The sequence below is a fragment of the Dipodomys merriami genome, unplaced genomic scaffold (assembly GCF_024711535.1).
Source record: "Dipodomys merriami isolate MVZ:Mamm:240054 unplaced genomic scaffold, mDipMer1.0.p SCAF_32, whole genome shotgun sequence".
NCBI lineage: Eukaryota > Metazoa > Chordata > Mammalia > Rodentia > Heteromyidae > Dipodomys > Dipodomys merriami.
In genome coordinates this window covers 9,257,885-9,277,524 of record NW_027204715.1, presented here as the reverse complement: position 1 = coordinate 9,277,524, position 19,640 = coordinate 9,257,885, and the positions used below count along the sequence as shown (strand labels likewise).

Sequence of the window (19,640 nt, the reverse complement as noted above, 5' to 3'; positions counted from 1 at the left end):
CATGATATGAAATAAAACCACCCCCCCTCCCCAACGAGTGCATTTACAGTATTTTCATCTGACTGTATACCGCTCAACAATCTATCTGATTGATGGCTTGGGGTCGGGATGGGATGGGGGCAGTGGAACTGGACCGAACCTGAAGTCTTCATTTAATGGGCAGACCCTTGGACCTCAGGGAAGGCCCAGGTGCTGGGTAGGGGATGGGAGGGGAATGACAGACCGAAGGCAGGAACAGTCTTATATACAAGTAAGGCCTACATTTCATCAGAGCAAAACAATTCATTCTATTTTATGCAAAAGTTGAGGTTGAAATGCACATTTCAGAAGCCAAGTCTGGTGTCTGGCAAGACACGCTCAGACCAGGCAGCTGGAGAAGGTCAGGGCCAGGTAGAAGCTGAGGGCTGGCTGAAGGCGGCCATGAGAGCCGTGGCCGCCTGGGCGAGTCTTCCCCAGAATGTACAATTGTCATTGTTTTGTTTGTGAACGCCGGTGGTTGAACACAGGCATTGTGTTTCCTTGAACAAATCTTCAAAATGTTTAAATTTGCAAAATTCTATTCGTGTTCATTTAAAAAAGTATCTTTTAGTTTCTTTTTTTCTTTTTCTTTTTTTTTTTTTTTTTTTGCAGAAACCTGAATAAAATACTGTGATACAGCAACGCGATCTCTGCCTTCGCAGAGGTAACTGAAGGTCCTCCACCCCAGCGCAGCTCACTGAGAACGCAGCATCACACGATGAACTGAACGTCGGCAGCCAGTACTTAGGTTTGATTGTTTTCCTTTTCAAAATTCAAATTAGTTGATTGGCAGGTGAAAGAGAATGAGAAAGAACTTCAAGATAGGTCAAACTCTAGGCAGAAGCCTGCTCTGTAAGAAGTTTTTAATGCTACGAATAGGTCGAACGTCATTCTGGTGTTTGCGCCGCTCGATGAAGGAGGTCAGTCTGGATGTGTCGAGGACGCCCGAGCCTTTGCCATTGCCGGTGCCTGCCTGCAGCCACTGCTCCTGCAGGGCCAGTGCAGCTGAGGGACGCTTGGCCGGGTCCTCCTGCAGGAGGAAGCACACAAACTCCTTGGCCTTCTGGCTAACCCCTTTAAAGTAGTCCTCCGGGAAGCTAAAGTCTAATCGGCAAATGTTCAGGCAGGTCTCTTCCACGCTGTCGTCTAGGAAGGGGGACACGCCGCTAAGAAGCACATAGGTGAGCACTCCAACACTCCATGTGTCCGAGGTCAGGGAGACAGGATTCCCAAGGATGATTTCAGGGGCTGCAAACTCTGGGTTCCCCAGTAACTGGTGGATGTAATAGGTGGTGTTGAGCTGGACAGCATCTCCAAAGTCGGCCAGTTTAATGGTGGGCTTGGCTAAACTCTGATCCACCAGGATATTCTCAGGCTAGAACACAGGATAAGGCAAGCATCATTTCCACACATCCCCAAACTCAAGCTGACTGTCAGTATCCTGTGGGGAGATGGAAGGCTGCCCTGAAGTCACTAAAACAAACAGCTCCTGCTGCAGAAACAGCCCTCCCAGGGGAGGGGAGAGGGACCTGAAGGCCGCTGGCCAGCTCAGTGCAGGGCAGCTCTGCGCTCTGGGTCACAATGCGGAGTGTTCAGTTTCCTTCTACACAAAGAGTAACACTTTCTTCTACTTTCCAGCATTTCACTGAACTGGGTGCCATACTAACTCAGCGGAACTCACAGGAACTTTCCAAAGTCTCATGACATGCTACAAGACTTAAAGGAACCAGTATTCTAACCGCCTTCCGCTCCCCGCCATTTCTACCCAGCCCCAGGGCTCAGGGCTTCGCTTCGGAGGACCAGCCAGGCTGGCATGCTGGATGGTGGTTGGATCTGTCCTTGTCCAGCCTTTGACCCACTAACCTTTAAGTCCAGGTGTGCTATCCTGCAGTTGTGAAGGTATCGCACAGCTTCCAGAACCTCCCCCAGGTGTGCTCTGATCTTCCCTTCAGTGAGGCTTCCCCATCGTACCACACAGTCCAGGAGGCGGCCCTGGTCAGCCCTGCAGAAGGAGGGGGAGAGGGGGAGGGAGGTTGTCACAATGGGCTTCCACTTACAGACCCGTGCAAGTCAGTGAGAGGTCAACGCCTGGTGCTGGCCCTCACTGCGAGTGCCTCATCAGTATGTCGGGCATCGCTGGACAAGGAGGCTGAGTTTTCACACTCTCACTGTGAAAATTCAAGTGGGAACAAGGATCTCAGCCATCAGGGAAAGCAGGTGGACAAGAGTGGCAGTCAGGACTCAAACCCTCCTGTGGCAAGCTGCTGGACAGCACCTGGCACACAGCAGGTATTCTGCAGGTGTCTGTGCAGGAAAGAAAGGGGCACTCTGCCTGCCCAAGCCTTGGTTTCCTCCTCTGTACAGAGGCTGGATGAGACTGTGTGTCCTGAGATGGCAGGACAAGATCATGTAGTAAAGAGCCAGATATAGCCATACAGGAAGTGCTTAATGTTCCAGTCAAGTTTTCCTACTTTAATTAAAAACCCAAAACTTGGCATTATGCTTGCTCAACTGTATTCTACGACTTTAGTCAGGCTTCCTATTTGCTGGTTATCTGGAGATATCTTGCAGACTGTTTTGCCAGGCTGGCTTTGAATTGTGATCCTCCAGGTTTCAACCTCCTGAGTAGCTAGGATTACAGGTGTGGCCAACAGCACCCAAATGAATTTAATTTTTAATGTTAAAATTAAGTATCATCCATGTGTGTAGACTGAAAGCTTTCCACCAACTCACTTTATTCTCAACACTCTCTGAAAAAAGGCTTATTTTGCCCTTGTTATAGAGTTGAGGAAACTCAGGCCAGAAAAGGTATAACTTTCCTAAGGTCCCATAAGTAGGCCAAGGGCTCGCTGAACCCTGGGATCAGTGCAGCCCTGTGCAAAACAGGAATGTATAGGAAGAATAGCAACCTGTAATTAATGGGAATATGTTATGAAGTTTTTAACTGTGTTGTTAAAATTAATTCTGTCAATAGTATAATGAGGTCAAACCAAATAATTTTCAAGAAAAAAAAAAAGAAATAGAAGATGCAGAGTAGCTCAAGATGAGCACATGCTAGGGCACTGGTCTTTACCCTGGCGTGGTGAAAAAAGAAAAAAATAACAGCTGGGCAAATTGAAGCTTTAGACCAGAAATGGAGGAGACTTCTTAAGGATTTTGAGCCACAAAACTCTACCAGTTGAGCCACACCTCCAGCCCACCATTTGGAAAATCTCCATCTGTTGTTCTATAGGTAGAGTAGGATTGATAGGGTAACCAAGGGGTCAGGTGGTGGAAGGGTCTCCTTTACTTGCAGGGACTCCCTCAGGGCCTTGCACCTGGCACTGAAGCTTGTTAAAATCCCTGGGAGAGCCGGGTGTCAGTGGCTCATGCCTGTAATCCTTGCTACTCAGGAGGCTGAGATCTGAGGATTTCGGTTCAAAGCCATCCCGGGCAAGAAAGTCCATGAGACTCTTATCTCCAATAAACCACTAGAAAACCGGAAGTGGCACTGTGGCTCAAGTGGTAGAGCGTTCGCCTTGAGCTGAAGAGCACAGGGACATCACCCAAGCCCAGAGTTCAAGCCCCATGATAGACAAAAAAAAATCCCTGGGAGAAAAGGCACAGCAGCTTGTGCCAGAAAGGAGCCCCAGGCCTGGGGGCTCACAGGAGGGGCCTGGTCTGGTCTTTCCACAAGTAAAGGCTCAGTGTATCCCCAGGACAGCAGTCCACAGAAGTCTTCCATGAGCCAGTGAGTGCACTGAGCATGAAACTAGCTGGCAGGCCTGGCCAGCCGGCTTGTTCTTCGTACATGCTGCTGGGTTCCCCTCTGGCCCTATGAAGTGTCTTCCATTCCAGGGACAGGGTCTGGAAAACTGTGTTTCTGGGCCCTAGGGGACGATTTTAGAAATGCAGTACTGGATGGTTAGGTTCTTCTGAGACATCCACTTCCCCCAGGATACTGGGTAGGGTGGTAGGCCAGACCCAAGGTTTTTAGGCCTTGCAACATTGCCATATGAAGAGTATAGGGTGGATAGGGTGGATGCATTTACAATCTCTTTTTTTCCTTCTTTCTGTTCTTTGTCTTCCTTCCCTTCACTTTCCTTCCTTCCTTCCTTTTTACTTAAGAAAGGATCTTTCCAAGTATGGTCCTTCTGATTCTACTTCCTAAGTGTTAAGTTTATAATTTCTTTTTATAAAAAATTGTATTTTCATTATCTTTAAGTAGTAGTACAAAGGAGCTACAACAAATCAGTTTATAAGTGCGCCATGCATCTTGACACAATTTTTTTTTAAAGCTCTAACAATTTAATTATTTATTAAAAAATTTCTTTTAGTTGGGTGCTGGTGGCTCATGCCTATAATCCTAGCTACTCAGGAGGAGGATCACGGTTCAAAGCCAGCAGGCAGGAAAGTCCATGAGACTCTTATCTCTAATAAACCACTAGAAAACCAGAAGTGGTGCTGTGGCTCAAGCGGTAGAGTGCTCGCCTTGAGCTGAAGAGCTGAGGGACTGTGCCCAAGCCCATGACCGACCAAAAAAAAAAAAAAATCATTATCTTTAAGTGGTTGTACAAAGAAGTTCCCATTCTACAAAATAGTATATGAATACAAAGTTGACGCAATTTCGCAATTGCGAAAATTCGCAAAAAAAAGAACATAATAAAACAATGCCAGATGCAAGGCCCTGAGGGAGTCCCTGCAAGTGAAGGCGAATCTTCCACCACCTGACCTCTTGGTTACCCTATCAATCCTACTCTCCCTACCGAACAACGGATGGAGATTTTCCAAATGATGGGCCAGAGGTGTGGCTCAACTGGTAGAGTACCTGCTGAGTAAGTGTGAGGCCGAGTTTAATCCCCAGTGGTTCATGCATATAACCCTAGCTACTCAGGAAGGTGAGATCTGAGGACTGTAGTTCAAAACCAGCCAGAACAGGCAAGTCAGTGGGATTCTTATCTCCAACTCACCACCAGAAAACTGGAAGTGGAGCTGTGGCTCCAAGTGGTTGAGAGCTAGCCTTGAGCAAAAGAGCTCAGGTATAGTGCCCAGAGTGTCTAAGCCCCATGACTAACAAACAACAACAACAACAACAACAACAAAACCCACCCCCTCCCCCAAAAACCCCAAAACCTTTAATATCTTTCCTCAGAGAAGAAACAGAATCAATAAAAGTGCTTAGAGTTGAGGCCAAGGATTACAGGGGGAAGAAAGTCAGGTGTACGCACATCTCTAAAACCAGGACGTAACTGGTGGGAGTCTCGAAGGTGTCAAGGAGGCCAACGAGGAGGGGGTGCTGGAGGTTCTGCAGGATGCCAAGCTCATGGGTGACCTGGTCACGCTTCATTAACTTCTTGTTTACAAACTTTGTGGCCACTGCTCGTTTTGTTCCTTTCTGATCACATTTCTTAACGACAGCAAATCTGCCCCTGTAAAATATGTTAAAATAATTTTCAGAGAGCTCTGAGGAAAAGACTTATTTATGGACTGCACAGAGGGCCACTTCCGTGGGTGCTTCCCCAACTCCAGTCCACACTGTGGGAGATGTGGTGCCATGAAGGTCTAATGCCTGTGTTTGTCCAAACCTCTCTACTGCCACACCTTTCCTCCACCCTACAGCCTCCATTTCTCATGCCAGGGCTGTGCAGGCCCGATGGCTTCCTGACCGCTGAGAATGACAGAAGTGACAGCACCAGGGCTCCTTGGCTGCCTCCACCTCCATCCTCATCACCACTCTCATCATCAGAGGGTGGGGTGAGTGGCTCAGAACCTCCTGGGAGCACCCTTTATACACTTTTTGAAAGGGACATCTGCAGTGGTCCTGGCCTTGCACTGGAGGGCAGGCAAGCTGTCCCCAAGCTCACTATCAGGGACCCCGGAGCTGTGCTCCATACCCACACCAGAGCCCTAACAGCACTGTAACGTTATCTGGATAAGATGACCTAAGGCACCAGGCTCAAGCCTGCTGCCCTACCAGATTAGATCTGGACACCAAGGAAGACTAGACTAGTGCATTGGGTACAGATGAAGACTATGCATAAACCTGTGACAGGGCAGCTGAGGTGGTTTACAGATGCCACTGCTTGCTATTCCCACTGGAAGTGGGGTTTCCTTCTCACCTTCCCAGTTACTGAGCAGCTGCCCTATGGATGAAATGCAGTTGTTGGTTTCTGAGGCAGAATTTTAAGGGGCTTCGTAGTTTTTGCTCGTGCCATCATGTGAGAAAGTCCAGGGTAAATGTTTATGTAGACAGAAGCTGGAGTTCTGGGCAGGGTGCCTTGAACATGGGAGGTGTGGTATGCCAGCTGGCTGAGCTCTGCAGAGATGGACAAACTATCTTCCCAGTCAGTCAAGCTGCAGAACTAGGAGGATGGACATACCACTACTGGTAAGATAGTGAATGGGGTGGACTTAGTATGCTGCAATATGTAACTGGGAGATACTTCACTGGAGTCAGGTGACCAAGTGTGGCCACTGGAATGTAGGAGGACACTGCTGGTGGAGTTTCCTGGAAAGCTTTTCAGAAGGAATAAGGCCAGTGCTCCTGCTTCCTTCCCTTCCTTTTCTGCCCGTGGTGCACGATGCCTGGAAGTGCAGTGCTCAAGGGAGCCTGGCTATCTGGCATTACTGAACCACCTGGCTGAGGCTGCCTCTTCTTTCTTTCTTTCTTTATTTTTTGGTCGGTCGTGGGGCTTGAACTCTGGGCCTGGGCGCTGTCCCTCAGCATTTCAGCTCAAGGCAAGCGCTCCACCACTGGAGCTACAGCGCCACTTCCAGTTTTCTGGTGGTAAAGGAGATAGGAGTCTCACAGTCTTTCCTGCCCGGGCTGGCTTTGAACCGCAACCCTCAGATCTCAGTCTCCTGAGTAGCTAGGATTACAGGCATGAGCCACCAGCGCCCGGCCGAGGCTGCCTCTTCTGGGAAAGCAGCCCCACTATGTTGAAACCTCTTTCCTAGTTTGGGTCATGGGGATCCTGATAATCCATCTGATTATACAGCAATTCTTTTAAATCTACATGCACAATCTTTCCCAACAGGGCTTCCATAAAACAAATCCCACAAGAAGCCTGTGTCCTTTCTCCGAACTCTCCAGAGGGTGCACCTAGATAGCACTCTTCTAGAAGCACAGAAGGGAGGCTCGTTCATTCCACCCATGGAGAGCCCATGGCCTACAAACTCCATTCTTCCTGGGAACCAAGCTGAAAGCGGTTTTGTTTCTTCTTCAGTGTTCTACACCCCAGGGCCCTCACATGTTAGTCTTAGCACACAAGACCGCATCTTCTACTGTTGGTAACATACCCATTTAATTTTATTAACCCAGGGGGTCTGGTTTTCCCTCCTACCTGCCAAGCTCAGCCACTTCACTGTAGAAGGAGTCAAAATTGTCCTTCCAGGTCACCATGATCCCATCACTCCCTGGACCTACAAGAAAAGCATCTTGGTGAGAAATCACAGACCTGCAGTGCCCGCCCATGACAGCCACACAGCCTCTGAACATCTTAAATGCAGATCACTGAAATGAAGATGTGTTACAGCATAACACATCCACTGGATGCTGAGACTTGGCATGAAGCAAGAATGTAAGATATCTCCAGGAAAATGTACAGACTATTGATCTTATGTTAGAATCCAGTGGTACAAATATGCTAGATTAAATTAAATGTGCTGATGAAATTAACTTTACTCTGTTTTAAAAATATGATCTTTAGAAAGAATACAAAACTTCATCTATGGCTTTCATTTTATTACTAATGGCCAGTGTTGCTTTAGGTAGTTCCCTTTCCTTCACCTGGCTCAAAGCTAGGCCTCCTTTTTATAGCCACCAGAAATCATGGGATTGTGACTACAGGATTTAAGTTAATAAATAAAAAAGACACTGCAGACAAAGACAGAACTTTATCATACAAGTGCCAGATTAAAATGAATGCAGTATTATGTATGTACAAGGAAAATAAAACATTCTTTCTAGATTCTTCCCGAAGGAATAATCATTAAGCCTCTCATTTTGTAACCAGGTGACCCAGTTGCCAGATGACGCCAGGAAGAACGGCTTCTATCACAGTCTCAAGCTTTCCTCGGATTCTGGACACTTCCTCTGGCCTCAGTCCACTTAGTTCCTCCTTCATCCTCTCACATGCCCTGTGGCCCAGCTCAGCTAGAGGATGTGCTCATCTTTACCCTCACGTGAGTACTGGCCAGGTCATCAACAGGCATGTCTTTCCTTAAACCACAGCGAATGATTTGTCTTCAAGGCTCTGTGTGGTGAAGCCACTACCTCCTGCACCTTCCCCATGCCACCCATAGCTGGAAAAGTGTCTCCCCCATGGCAAGAGTGTTAGCAGCCTGCGGGAAAGTCCTCAGCCAGAACTGCTGTTGCAGGAGCCCTTAAGGGCTCACTCAACTGGAATGAGCCCAAATGTGTGGCCTTAGAGGTAGCAGCCCAAGCAACACCAGAGCTCAACTCCTCACTGAAGCAGACAGAGGAAGCAAGGCCTTCATTTCAATCACTACCCCAGAGTACACAGTGCTTTGTTGATGATGATGCCAGTCACTCTGGAATAATACTTTCTAACTACACTGTAGAAGAATTATTGCAGGAGCCTCACTTATAAAGCTAGTACATTAGGTAATTTTGAAGTGCCTATTAAATCCAACTAAGAAATACTGGAGGGGGCTGGGAAGGTGGCTCAGTGGTAGAGTGCCTGCCTTGCATGCATGAGGCCCTGAGTTTGATTCCTCAGTACCACATAAGCAGAAAAAGCCAGAAGTGGTGCTGTGGCTCAAGTGGTAGAGTGCTAGCTTTGAGCTGAAGAGCTGAGGGACAGCGCCCAGGCCCAGAGTTCAGGCCCCACAACCTACAAAACAACAACAACAAAAACCTGGATTTTAGCCTACAGAGCATTTTTCCTTCTTTATTTTTCACTGAAATGGCTTGCACACTCTTCTGTGTTCAACAGTTTTAAAATTAGCTTTAAGTAGTGTACAAAGGACGCTGCCATTTAATAAGGCAGCATCTTGATCAGTGTTACCCCTTCAGCATTCTCACTCCCTTTGGCCCAGCAATTTTCTTAAAAAAATATTTTTATTCAAATATTGAGTATATGCAGAAAAGTGTATCAAACGTAAAAGTCATTTTTGACTACAAGCTAGTTCAAGAAACAGCCAGAAAGAGCTGGGCATTGGTGGCTCACACCTATAACCAGCTACTCAGAGGCTGAGATCTGAGGCTAGCAGTCTGAAGACAGCCTAGGCAGAAAAGTCCCTTTGAGACTCTCATCTCCAATTAACCACTTAAAAACCAGAAGTGGCGCTGTGGCTCAAGTGGTAGAGTGCTAGCCTTGAGCACAAAGAGGCTCAGGGACAGCACCAGGCCCAGAGTTCAAGTTCCAGTCAGTGCCACAGACCCTTGGTCCCTCTTATTCACAGCTTCTCTTTCTTACTAAGTGAGACATATTCCTAACCTGTTTTCTTCCCACCATCCTTGAGTTATGGGCCTGCGTAAGTCTGAGGTGATGGGACTCAGCACTCTAGTTCAGAATTCCCTCTCACAGCCGGGCACTTCTGTAGGCAGTGCGCCTCCAGCAGCTCCCCTGCTCTGAGCCAACCACAGTGCACAGCACTGGCTTCCACCTTGTTCAGGGAGACAGCCAGGGCCAGAAGGAATTCAGACACAGAAACTAGACAGTGCGTAGGGAGCAAACAACTTCAACACAGACAGGACAAGTGCCCCTAGTGTGACTGGACTGAATTAAATCATCCAGGTCTACAAATAAAACTTCTTACAACAGGCGATTTTGAAACAGGACTCGCATCTGCTGCTCTTAACTTTCTGGGGTAACTTATTAAAAACAATCCATTATGTAACATCTATGATTTAAAAAAAAAGATAAAAAAATCGGGCTGGGAATGTGGCTTAGTGGTAGCATGCTGGCCTCACATGCATAAAGCCCTGGGTTTGATAACTCAGCAACATATAAACAGAAAAGGCTGGAAGTAGTGCTGTGGCTCAAGTGGTAGAATGCTAGCTTGAGCAAAAAGAAGCTCAGAGACAGTGCCCAAATCCTGAGTTTAAGCCCCAGGACTGGCAAAAATAAATAAATTAAAAAAAAAAAGTCCGTGATTCCTAATTTCCAAATTTCAAATTTTGTTCTTTCTTTTGCCGTAATTCAAAAAGCAGAGAGCATGTTTTGAATTAAGACATTTAATAAGAATGAAAACACATGATTAAAATATATGGGTCAGGTTCTAGACAGTTCTGCTTACTGGCCACACTCAGGGTAAGGTGATCAAGAACTCATTTATCTTTCAGTTGAGACTTTTATTTCCTCTGTTGGAAGCAGCTCCCACACCTGGAGTAGATGGAGGGTGGATGAGAATGCTCAGCTGCCTATGTTGTACAGCCTGTGCTTTCTTAGCATCTACTCATGACAAGCATCATTACAGGGGACTATGAGCATGCCTAAGCTGAGTTCTGTACAGTTCAGCTGAGACACCCCCAGCTCTCCTCTCCTTGGCTCTGCCTTCTGAGGGTGCCAGGGCGGGTAGGTCCTGTGGGCACCCAGGAGCCACTGGAGCCTGGCCCTCTTTGAAGGCTGGCAGAAACCTCCCTGTGCCTCCTTTTCTATCCCCAAGGTCTACTGTTGGGATCTGGGACAGACCTAGCGCTCTACTATAGAACCTTCTCCTCTTCCCTTTCTGAGTGCCATCCTAGGGTCAGGCACTGTCCCTCAGCAGCTTCTTTTATTCAGTTAGCTGTCTACCACTTGAACCACAACTCCACTTCTGGCTTTTTGGTAGTTTACTGGAGATAAGAGTTTCACAGACTTTCTTGCCCAGCCTGGGTTTGAACCATGATCCTCAGATCTCAGTCTTGTGAGTGGTAAGGCTTACAGGCATGAGCCACTGGTGCCTGGCCCCCTTCTTCTTCTTCTTTTTCTTTTTTTAACTCATATCCTTGTGTCCCCTGTGCTCCTTTCCCCATGACACCTGAGACTGGGACCTGTTCCCTGTGCCTCTTCTGGAAGGTACTCCTTCAGCTGGGACCTGGTTTCTATCAGTTAGTGACTTCTCGTTCCACATGTCAGATCACCAAGTGGGGGCACATGACAGACTTCAGGAGATGGCACAGAAGTACGCAGCAGCCCAGGGAACTTACCTAGAACTCTCACACTGGCTGAAGACGAGGCGGACCCCATGTCGTTTACAGCGATGCATGTGTAGATGCCGTCGTCTTCTGTGCTCACACCAACGATCTTCAGAGCAGCCTCCCCCAAGTCACTGCCACATGGGAGAGTACCATGCGTATCAGGAAGGCTTATCATCTGGGCACCCGTTCTGACCTCCCCTCATTTAGTCCCTACCACAATGAAGAGCTCAAGTACCACAGTTCAGACTGCATGCCCAGGTATGAACTGTGCCCTCCTGGACAGTGTCAGAGCCAAAGGTAACTGAGAAAATGGACCATGTCAGGCACAGTGAACGGGGCCTTTCTGGTCACCATGTAACCAGATCGACTGTGTTCCCAGTCAGTAGACCCCTCTAGAGGGTCCCTTACCTGTATGAGATGCTGTAGTGGCCATCATTGTTCAAAGTGTTATGTTCGGGGCCCTTCCAAGTGATGGAGGCCTTGGGACGGCCACAGACACGACATCTCAGAACAACTGTCTCCCCTGTCTCACATGTGACCTCACTCAATGGGATGACGAATTCTGGGGGAACTGCAAAGGAAAGCAGTCGGTCAACACCGGTCACCCTTGCTTGGTTCCTTTCCATATCCTTCCACCCCCCCTCCCCGCCGGACCGCTAATGCACTTAAACAAGATTGGAGGCAAGACGACAGAACTCACCGTCATAAATGTAGTTGGGGTTGAGAAGCTGAAATGGAAAAGGGAAACAGGTATTAACTAAAAACTTGAGATACTTTAAGATAGGTTACTAAGATTCCAGAACTTGGCTTGCCTGAAAATTAACAAAAACAGAGTACCTTTCATGGTGTTAAATGTATCCAAAAATTGGTGAGCTTTACTGTTCCTGCCCATCAACACAAACAGGTATTTAAATCTCCCACCTTACAGGCTGAGTCCAGTTGGGGCTGGATCTCTTCTCACAGCAGAAGGGACCCTGACCCAGGGTGCTTTCGGGAGGTATTTATTTTTTCTCCAGGCAAAACAATGTGGTTTTCAAAGAGAACTAGCTACACCTGCCCTCAAGGAAACTTTAAGCTAAGATCCTGTACAAAGCATCTCATCACTTCCTCCTGGCCTAGGGAGAAACAAGGAAGTCTGAGCCACAGCTTCTCTGCATTCTGTTTCGGAGAATCCAGGCTTTTCCTCTGGGAATGTAACCATGTGTATTAAAGCCACGTGGGCACCTGGTTCCTGGTGACACACACCTCACGCCAGATAGATAGGACAGCCTGAGAGGCTGTTAATGAGGCCTGGCAGGACATTACTTAGGGGGAAGGTAGGAGGCAAGGCACGAGCCCAGCTCTGTGAGTCCAGCCCTGTGCAGATGTCCCCTCCCCTGCCTGCCTGCCCTCAGAGGGATTTCACACACCTTCACCGACACCTTGTTGCTGAGTCCTTCCCGTGATTTCCGGTAGCCATTCTCTAACTTGCCTTCCCTTTTGCCGTCTTTGTCCTTTTTCTCAGATTTTTTCCTTAAACGGAGTGCTGTGTGCCAAGATGTTGACTTCCTATGGAGGAAAAGCACAAACTGTTTGCATTACGCCTTGTCAACAATACAAACTGAAAGCACTGAATATTCAATATTCATGCTGTACAAAGGGACTGAAAATCCTTTAGTAACTGCAATCTCCATCAAATAGAACTTGAGAGTGATATACCTAAAAAACGAGATTAAACAACAATTACATAAAAGAAAATGTTAAGAATTAAAATAAAAAGAGGCATGTGATAGTTAATTTTGCATGCCAACTTGACTGGACCAGAGTATCCAGAAATCTGGTCAAACATTCCCGGTGCTTCTCTGAGGACTTTTGGGTGAGATGAACATATTTTAATGTGCGAAGGTCATTGCTTTCCTTTAAGTGACCAGCGAAGGCAGAGTTAGGACCAGCCTGGCCTGGGCTGGTTGCAGTTAAGTGGCATGGCACTTGCCTAATGTGCTTAAGACCCTGAGTTCAAGTTGTAGCACTGCAAAACCAAAACAAACAAAACAAAAACCACATCACAAGCAGGAGGAGGCTGTTTATCTACTGGCGGAGCCGAGTCCTCAAAATAAGTATGCTTACTTCTCCATATATAGACCCTATTGGTCCTTTTTTCCTGATGAGTCTTAATGCAGGGTTTAAGAATATAGTTTGAAGCCAGGCATCAGTGGTTCACTCTTTTAATCCTAGCTGATCAGGAGGCTGAGATCTGAGGATCACAGTTCGAAGCCAGCCTGGATAAGAAGGTTCATAAGAACCTTACTTCCAGTTCACAGAAAAAACCAGAAATGGTGCTGTAGCTCAAATGGGAGAGTGGCAGCCTTGAGCAAAAGAAGCTTAGGGACAGAGCCCAGGCCTAGAGTACAAGACCCAGGACTGGCAAAAAATGAAACAAAGAAACAAAAACAAACAACAACCCCTCCTTCCCCCCCCCCCCCCAAGCAAAGTCCAGAGATTGTTACTGACACACTGGTGCAGCTGCACAACTGACTCCAGACCTGTATTTGGTCTTTGTGACATAAAAAGTACAAAGTAAGCCAGGCACAATGGCTCACATTTGTAGTCTTAGTATTTGAGAGGCAGAGATCAGGAGGACTGTGGTTTGAGGTCAGCCTGAGCAAAAATGAAGAACCCATTTCAACCAAGAAGTTGGGGCATGACAGTGTCTTTGGTACCAACTACGTGGGAGGCATAGATAACTGTGTAAGGCTAGTCCTGGACAAAAACAGGAGGCATCTGAAAAATAAAGCAAGAAAGGGTTGGGCTGTGGCTCAAGTAGTAGAATGTCTGCTTAGCAAGTGTGAGAACCTGAATTCAAACCCTAGTTCCTAAAAAGTCACAGAATTCTGTTAACAGTCATGCTTAAGCACAGTTAAGCATTTCAGGGAGAGTCAAGGGAAGGGAATAGTTTTAAAAATCAGCACTGATAGTATAAAGACTGTGTCAACTGCAGCAAAACCATTTCAGATTCTTTTTCAAGACAGGTTCTCATTATGAATGTTTCCTTGAACACCCCTGACAGTAAGTTAGGGGTGCTTAGAAGGGCGTCTGCCTCTACCCAACAACGTCAGGGACTCTTGTGACTTGAGAAAAACTGTTTCAAAATACAGGTTACTAGAGGACGGTAGGAAGCTAAACCCGAGGGGTGGAAGGACAGGGTGTTTTCACTTTGAAGTCAGGTGAACTTTAGGAACAGACCCTGGCCCAGCTTTCCCTTCACAGTGCTCCAACCCTCCAGGGTCTTTCTTCTCCCAGTGTACAGGGCCCTGCCACATGGCTGGCTTCACTCTGAGCACTCACTTGAGAGTCCCATCAGGGTTCTCCATAATGACTGCACTGGTATGGCCCAGGACAAAGCCCGGAATCCAGCCCTCGGCTGCAGGGCACTGGTCAGTGGCGGCTCGGAACACCAGAAACATGTTCTGCTGGTTGCTGGCCAGAATTTGAACGACCTCTCCTTGATAGACGCTTATCTCATCCTCCTTCACTGCCGTGTAATCGTGTGTCACCAGCATGGTGGAGATGTTGCTACTGCTGCTACTTTCACTCTGGAGAGGAAAAGATGAAGAGAACAAGGCAGATAGGCACTGAGATCAGATGTGATAGCAGCAGTCACTGCCCCCCAGCAGGGCTCATCAGACAGAGAGGGCATCAGCTTGCTCAGCAACCCTTTTCCAGCAACTGAAAGCCAAGACCACTCTGGACAGCAATTTAGAAACAATCTCCAAAGCCACTGTAATGATCATACTTTACTCTGGGAGTCTGATACTGTTTCAGTTCATTTCCTTTTGCTTTCCTAGGAGTAGCCAAGTCATCATGGAGTTCCCAGTTTAGAGAATGTCCAACCCCAACAGTAAACTAGGAAGTTTAAAAGGAGCAAGAGTAGCACTTCAGCTCACTGGCAGATCAGATAATGGGGATATCCCTCAATCTTTCTGGTGAAATGTCTACTGGGAACGTCTATTCCAGAACCATAGGCTGCGGGCCTGCCTAACTGCTTCTACCTCTTTTCCTCTTTATAAAGAACAGTGTGGCCAGGCGCTGGTGGCTCACGTTTGTAATACTAGCTGATCAGGAGGCTGAGATCTGAGAATTGCGGTTCAAAGCCAGCCCGGGCAGGAAAAGTCCATGAGACTCTTATCTCCAATAAAACACTAGAAAACCAGAAGTGGCGCTGTGGCTCAAGTGGTAGAGTGCTCGCCTTGAGCTGAATAGTGCAAAGACAGCATCCAAGCCCAGAGAATTCAAGCCCCACAACTGACCAAAAAGAAAAAAGAACTGTGGACCCTGGAAAGCACATCAACTACTCTTTTGCTCCTAAGGATAGTTGCTGTCTCTATTATGTCCCTTAGTGGGTGGTCATCTTACCGAGTTTGCCAGATTCAAGTGTCCCCAGCATTTGGATGCCATGGACCACAGTGTTAAGAGTGTTGCTTGGTCCTAGTATTGACATTTGGACTTCAGTGACTCAGTCAATATGCAAGAATGCAAGAGTAAAACAAAGATGATTTCTTATGGCCACCTCCCCAGGCTCACAAGCTGAGTAGAAGCAATACAAGCAGCAGGTATCTGTCCCAAAGTTGTATCTAATGAGCTGCATGTCCCCACATCCCCTCTTTTAAACCCCCGTTTCTGTGATCTGGTTAAAGTACTTCCACACTGCTGCTGACTCTGCAGATGCCAGCCTCTGCTGGGCTCTCAGACAAGTGTGCAGCAAACAACCCTGACATAGCCATTCTCGTGAGCCTGGGTCCCACTGAGCCAGCTGAAGGGACAAGTAAGAGGAGACCTTTCTGTCAGCCTCTGTGAGGCCAAGCCTGGGAACTGTAGAGACCAGGGCTGTGGATATAACTTGCAGTGGGCATTAAATAGAACACAGAGCAGCTACCATGAGCATCTACAGAAGGGTCTGGGGCTGGTTCCTCTCCCTCGTGGAAATCTCCTGCTGGTCTGTGACCTTTCAACTCAAAGGGTACCATGCATGTCAGGCTTCAGTCTCTGCCTACTCATTTAGACAATCCTATTTTAGCAGGTTCTTTAATATTGATTAAAATATTAAAATGTTATCACTGAATAGCTTTGAGATTAAACAGCCAAATGTGCTACAAAATGTAAACGCAAGACTTCTGTGGCACAGCTGCTTTGTTTAGTAAGTCATACCAGGGTATATTTCATAATTTCCGTATTTGCTCACAATAATCATAGCTATTAACTTTTCTGAACCCAACTTCTGTGCTAGGCTATGAGTTAGGCATTTCAAATCCATCAACTTAAATTCTCACAAATTCCCACCCTGTCAGTGGGCCTAGTCATCAGTCCCCTGAATGGGAGATGGTAGGTAAGTAAGCGAAGACCACCTGTAAGTGGTGGAGTGGCTGGAGTGCCTGGAGCGGCTCCAATGTGTGGGCACTTTAGTTGCTGCCCAGGAGATGAGCAGGAGGAAAAGCTCACAGAGCCAGCGGAAGCAAGGGCCAGCTTCATTCACTTTGCTCTCAGGAGAATTTCGCAGAGGAAAGATGCAGTGGCAGGTCAGGCAGCTGCTAGGCTGTGACCCTACAAGTCGATAAGGGAAAGAAGGCTCTGCTGATCTGCAATGGCTACCGGCTCCAATGGGTGGAGGCAGCAATGGTTTGTTTTTAAACAGCAGAATGATGGAAAGCAGTATAGGACATTTTAAAATCCCTACTTTGGGCCTTTCAGTCTTCCCAGACCCTGCCCCCTCCCCGGCCATTTCTGTGAGGCAGTTTCCCTTTCCTAGTTGCCTATCACTAAGAAAATGCAGGAGGCATTTACTGGACTGTTTGCTACTGGTAGACTGTGCCTTTTCTCAGGACTGATCATCCACAGCTAGAGCTGGGCTGTGGTCTTTAATCCATGTCTACTCTGTAATGTCCAGAGAAGACCAGCACTGGCTCCTGTGTTGAACAGGGATTGATTTGGAGACCTAAGTCTAAAAACTTCTCTTGTTCTTGCTGGGAATGTGTCCAGGTTAGGATGAAGTCAGCAGATGACAGCAGGTGGTTTTATACGGGCTGTAGCTCTAAGAGCAGGCCTGCATAGAGTAGACTGAGGTGCGGATGGGTGGGGTTCATCCCTGGACTGTCTGCACCTTCTTTTCTAAAACTGCATTTGGACGCTCACTGCCCACCTAGCACTTGAAATCTAGCTGCAGTCTCTCTTGTTGTGTGAAACACAGCGAGGTGTTTATAGCAAAGTCCATCACAGAAGATACCTACTCAACTCTTACTTTTGAGGATAGGACACAGTGTAAATAAGGATGTCAATGCCCACTGCTTACTTTCTTCCTCCATTAACTATGAAGTTTAACAAAACCACTGGTGATGTGAATTTAACAAAATACCAAAAATGGGAGCAAAGGATAAGACCAAATCAGCCTGAATGAGGAGTTAACACAACTCCAGAGGAAAGATGAAGACATGCAAAAGCACCATTTTTTTATGTACAGAGATAGAGAGACACAGACCCTTTCAGGGAAATGTATTTAAAAATTTATAAAGCAATCAAACAGACTTATTAGAACAGTTCTATTCACTCATGCATGCCTTCAGGAAAGGGTTATGGGCCAGGTCATCTCCCACGGAGGAAAGCAGTTGGAGGACAGTGAGGAAGTCACAGAACAGGGGGAAAACCCAGAACAGCCACCCTTCTGCTTGAGAACACAAGGTAAGTGACAGACAGGAAAATGAGCAGGCCGGCCACCACAGTGACACTCACACTACCCACAGCGCCCCCTGTTGGAGAGAGGTGAGACAGGCCACAGCCTGTCTCGCCTGGGTGCTGGCAGCCCCTGCCAGGTACACCAGCACGTCTCTCTCTACAGCTCAACTTTAGGTGGAGGGAACATTCCTGCTGGGCATAGTATCTCCCACCCGGGCCATCTGCCAGCTTAGCTTGCTCTGAGTCGCTGTTAGAAGGTTTCTTGATGGAGTATTGTTTTCATCAGGTGAGTCAAAAATGCTGCAAAGACAAACGCTTACTAATCTGTGAAGACTACCCTTTAAATAGCAGGTAAAGAGCAGGAAAAAAGACCTTTCAATAACGAAAGCCCAAAAAATATCAAAAACAAAACAAAACAAAACAGCATGAGTGAGGCAGGGGCTAAAAACAGTTCCGAGATACTGTGCTGATTGGAAAGATGAAAGTAATTAAAGATGCTACATTGAGAGTGTTAATGATCAGCGTTTTCTTATTAAGGAGACAGGAACAGAGCAAGGAGCAAGTTAGTGGAGATGAGAGCAGGTACTGTCCACAGTCCCAGCAGGGGTTAGCGGCGTCTGCATTCACTCGGTGGCTATGTGCGCCTGTCCAGGCCTGCAGGGCATGGACACACACGCACACACAGAGAGGCCACAGGCGTGTCTACTTGCGCAGTGCATGGGAGTGCTGGAGGAGGCGACTACTGCCACGGAGAGCTGGAGAGCTGGAGTTAGTACGGAGGAGGGCGGCGGCGACACAGAAGGTTTAGAAGAGCTGGTAGGACAGAGGCGATGGGGAGGTAGGCGCAGGCTCCCAGGCGTTCTTACCCCGTTGCTCTGTGTGGACTGCACAGACTGCTCACTGGCCGAGGAGCACGTGCTCATGCGGTCTGTGTCCTTGCTGGGGCCTGCGTGCCGGTGTGTCTGCCGCTGGAGGGAGTCACTGTCCCCCGGGAAGGTGAAGGAGCCAGGTCGGCTGGCGGGGGAGGCAGGAATGGAGCTCCAGAAGGAGCCCCCCTTCTGCAGGGGACTGCTGGGGGGAAAGGCCTCCTTGCCCAAAGGAGAAGGGAAGGTGGTGGAAAGAGGAGAGTTCAGTGGTGAGATGGCGCCAGGCCTAGGCTTGCTCAGGGGCAGTGGGCCCAGGCTGCCCCGTGCCTCCTTGGCATTTCCTTCTTGGCTTGAACAAGAAGCATTCCCGGTGGTCTTCCTGGGGCTTTCCATCACCTTCATCTTGGGGATGGGCTCTGTTTCTCGTTCAGGACCTTCCAAGTCTCCACTTGTGGGGAGCCGGCTAGGCTGGCCAAGGCTGGCCTCAAGGGCCAGGCTGCTGGTGGAGGGAGGCAGTGAGGGGCTGGACGCGGACATACCTGACATCTTGTCTGCCTCTGCCTGGCTGGAGGCTGCAGAGGAGACCAGTGGGGGGTGGTGTCTGACAGGCTGCGGAATCCGGGAGGGCCTGCTCCTGCTTGAGCTGGGGACGCTGCTACAGCTGCTGAGGCCACCGCCGTGACTGCTGCTGCCACCGCTGGAGGCCCCACTGCCACCACTGCCCCCGCTCCCACTGCTGCCGCCCCCGCTGCTGCTGCCACCGCCCCCGCTGTGGTTCCTCTGGTACTCGATGGGGGATGTCAAGGCTGTAAGCATGCAAGACAAACAGATGAGACTTAGTTAGGGCACCAAGAACAAGTGAACTGCACAACCTGCAAACAAAAGGATGTCCTAGGCTTGAGCATCCCACACCCAAGTCAGGCTCATTG

At 48.1% G+C, this 19,640-nt stretch overlaps 1 protein-coding gene across 2 annotated transcripts in view; it reads right to left on the bottom strand.

The window, feature by feature from the left end:
- Positions 1-589: 589 nt before the first annotated feature.
- The window catches only part of Trio (trio Rho guanine nucleotide exchange factor), a 320,123-nt gene continuing 301,072 nt past the window's right edge, over positions 590-19,640 (bottom strand). For both annotated transcript variants that reach the window (XM_070042198.1, XM_070042199.1), the window contains 10 exons: positions 18,712-19,517; positions 14,468-14,715; positions 12,553-12,691; positions 11,844-11,871; positions 11,552-11,714; positions 11,153-11,274; positions 7,341-7,419; positions 5,226-5,426; positions 1,882-2,020; positions 590-1,393 (listed from right to left, as the gene is read on the bottom strand). In XM_070042198.1, coding sequence (XP_069898299.1) covers positions 845-1,393; positions 1,882-2,020; positions 5,226-5,426; positions 7,341-7,419; positions 11,153-11,274; positions 11,552-11,714; positions 11,844-11,871; positions 12,553-12,691; positions 14,468-14,715; positions 18,712-19,517 — 2,474 coding nt within the window. In that variant the 3' untranslated portion in view covers positions 590-844. The remainder of the gene's footprint in view (positions 1,394-1,881; positions 2,021-5,225; positions 5,427-7,340; positions 7,420-11,152; positions 11,275-11,551; positions 11,715-11,843; positions 11,872-12,552; positions 12,692-14,467; positions 14,716-18,711; positions 19,518-19,640) is intronic.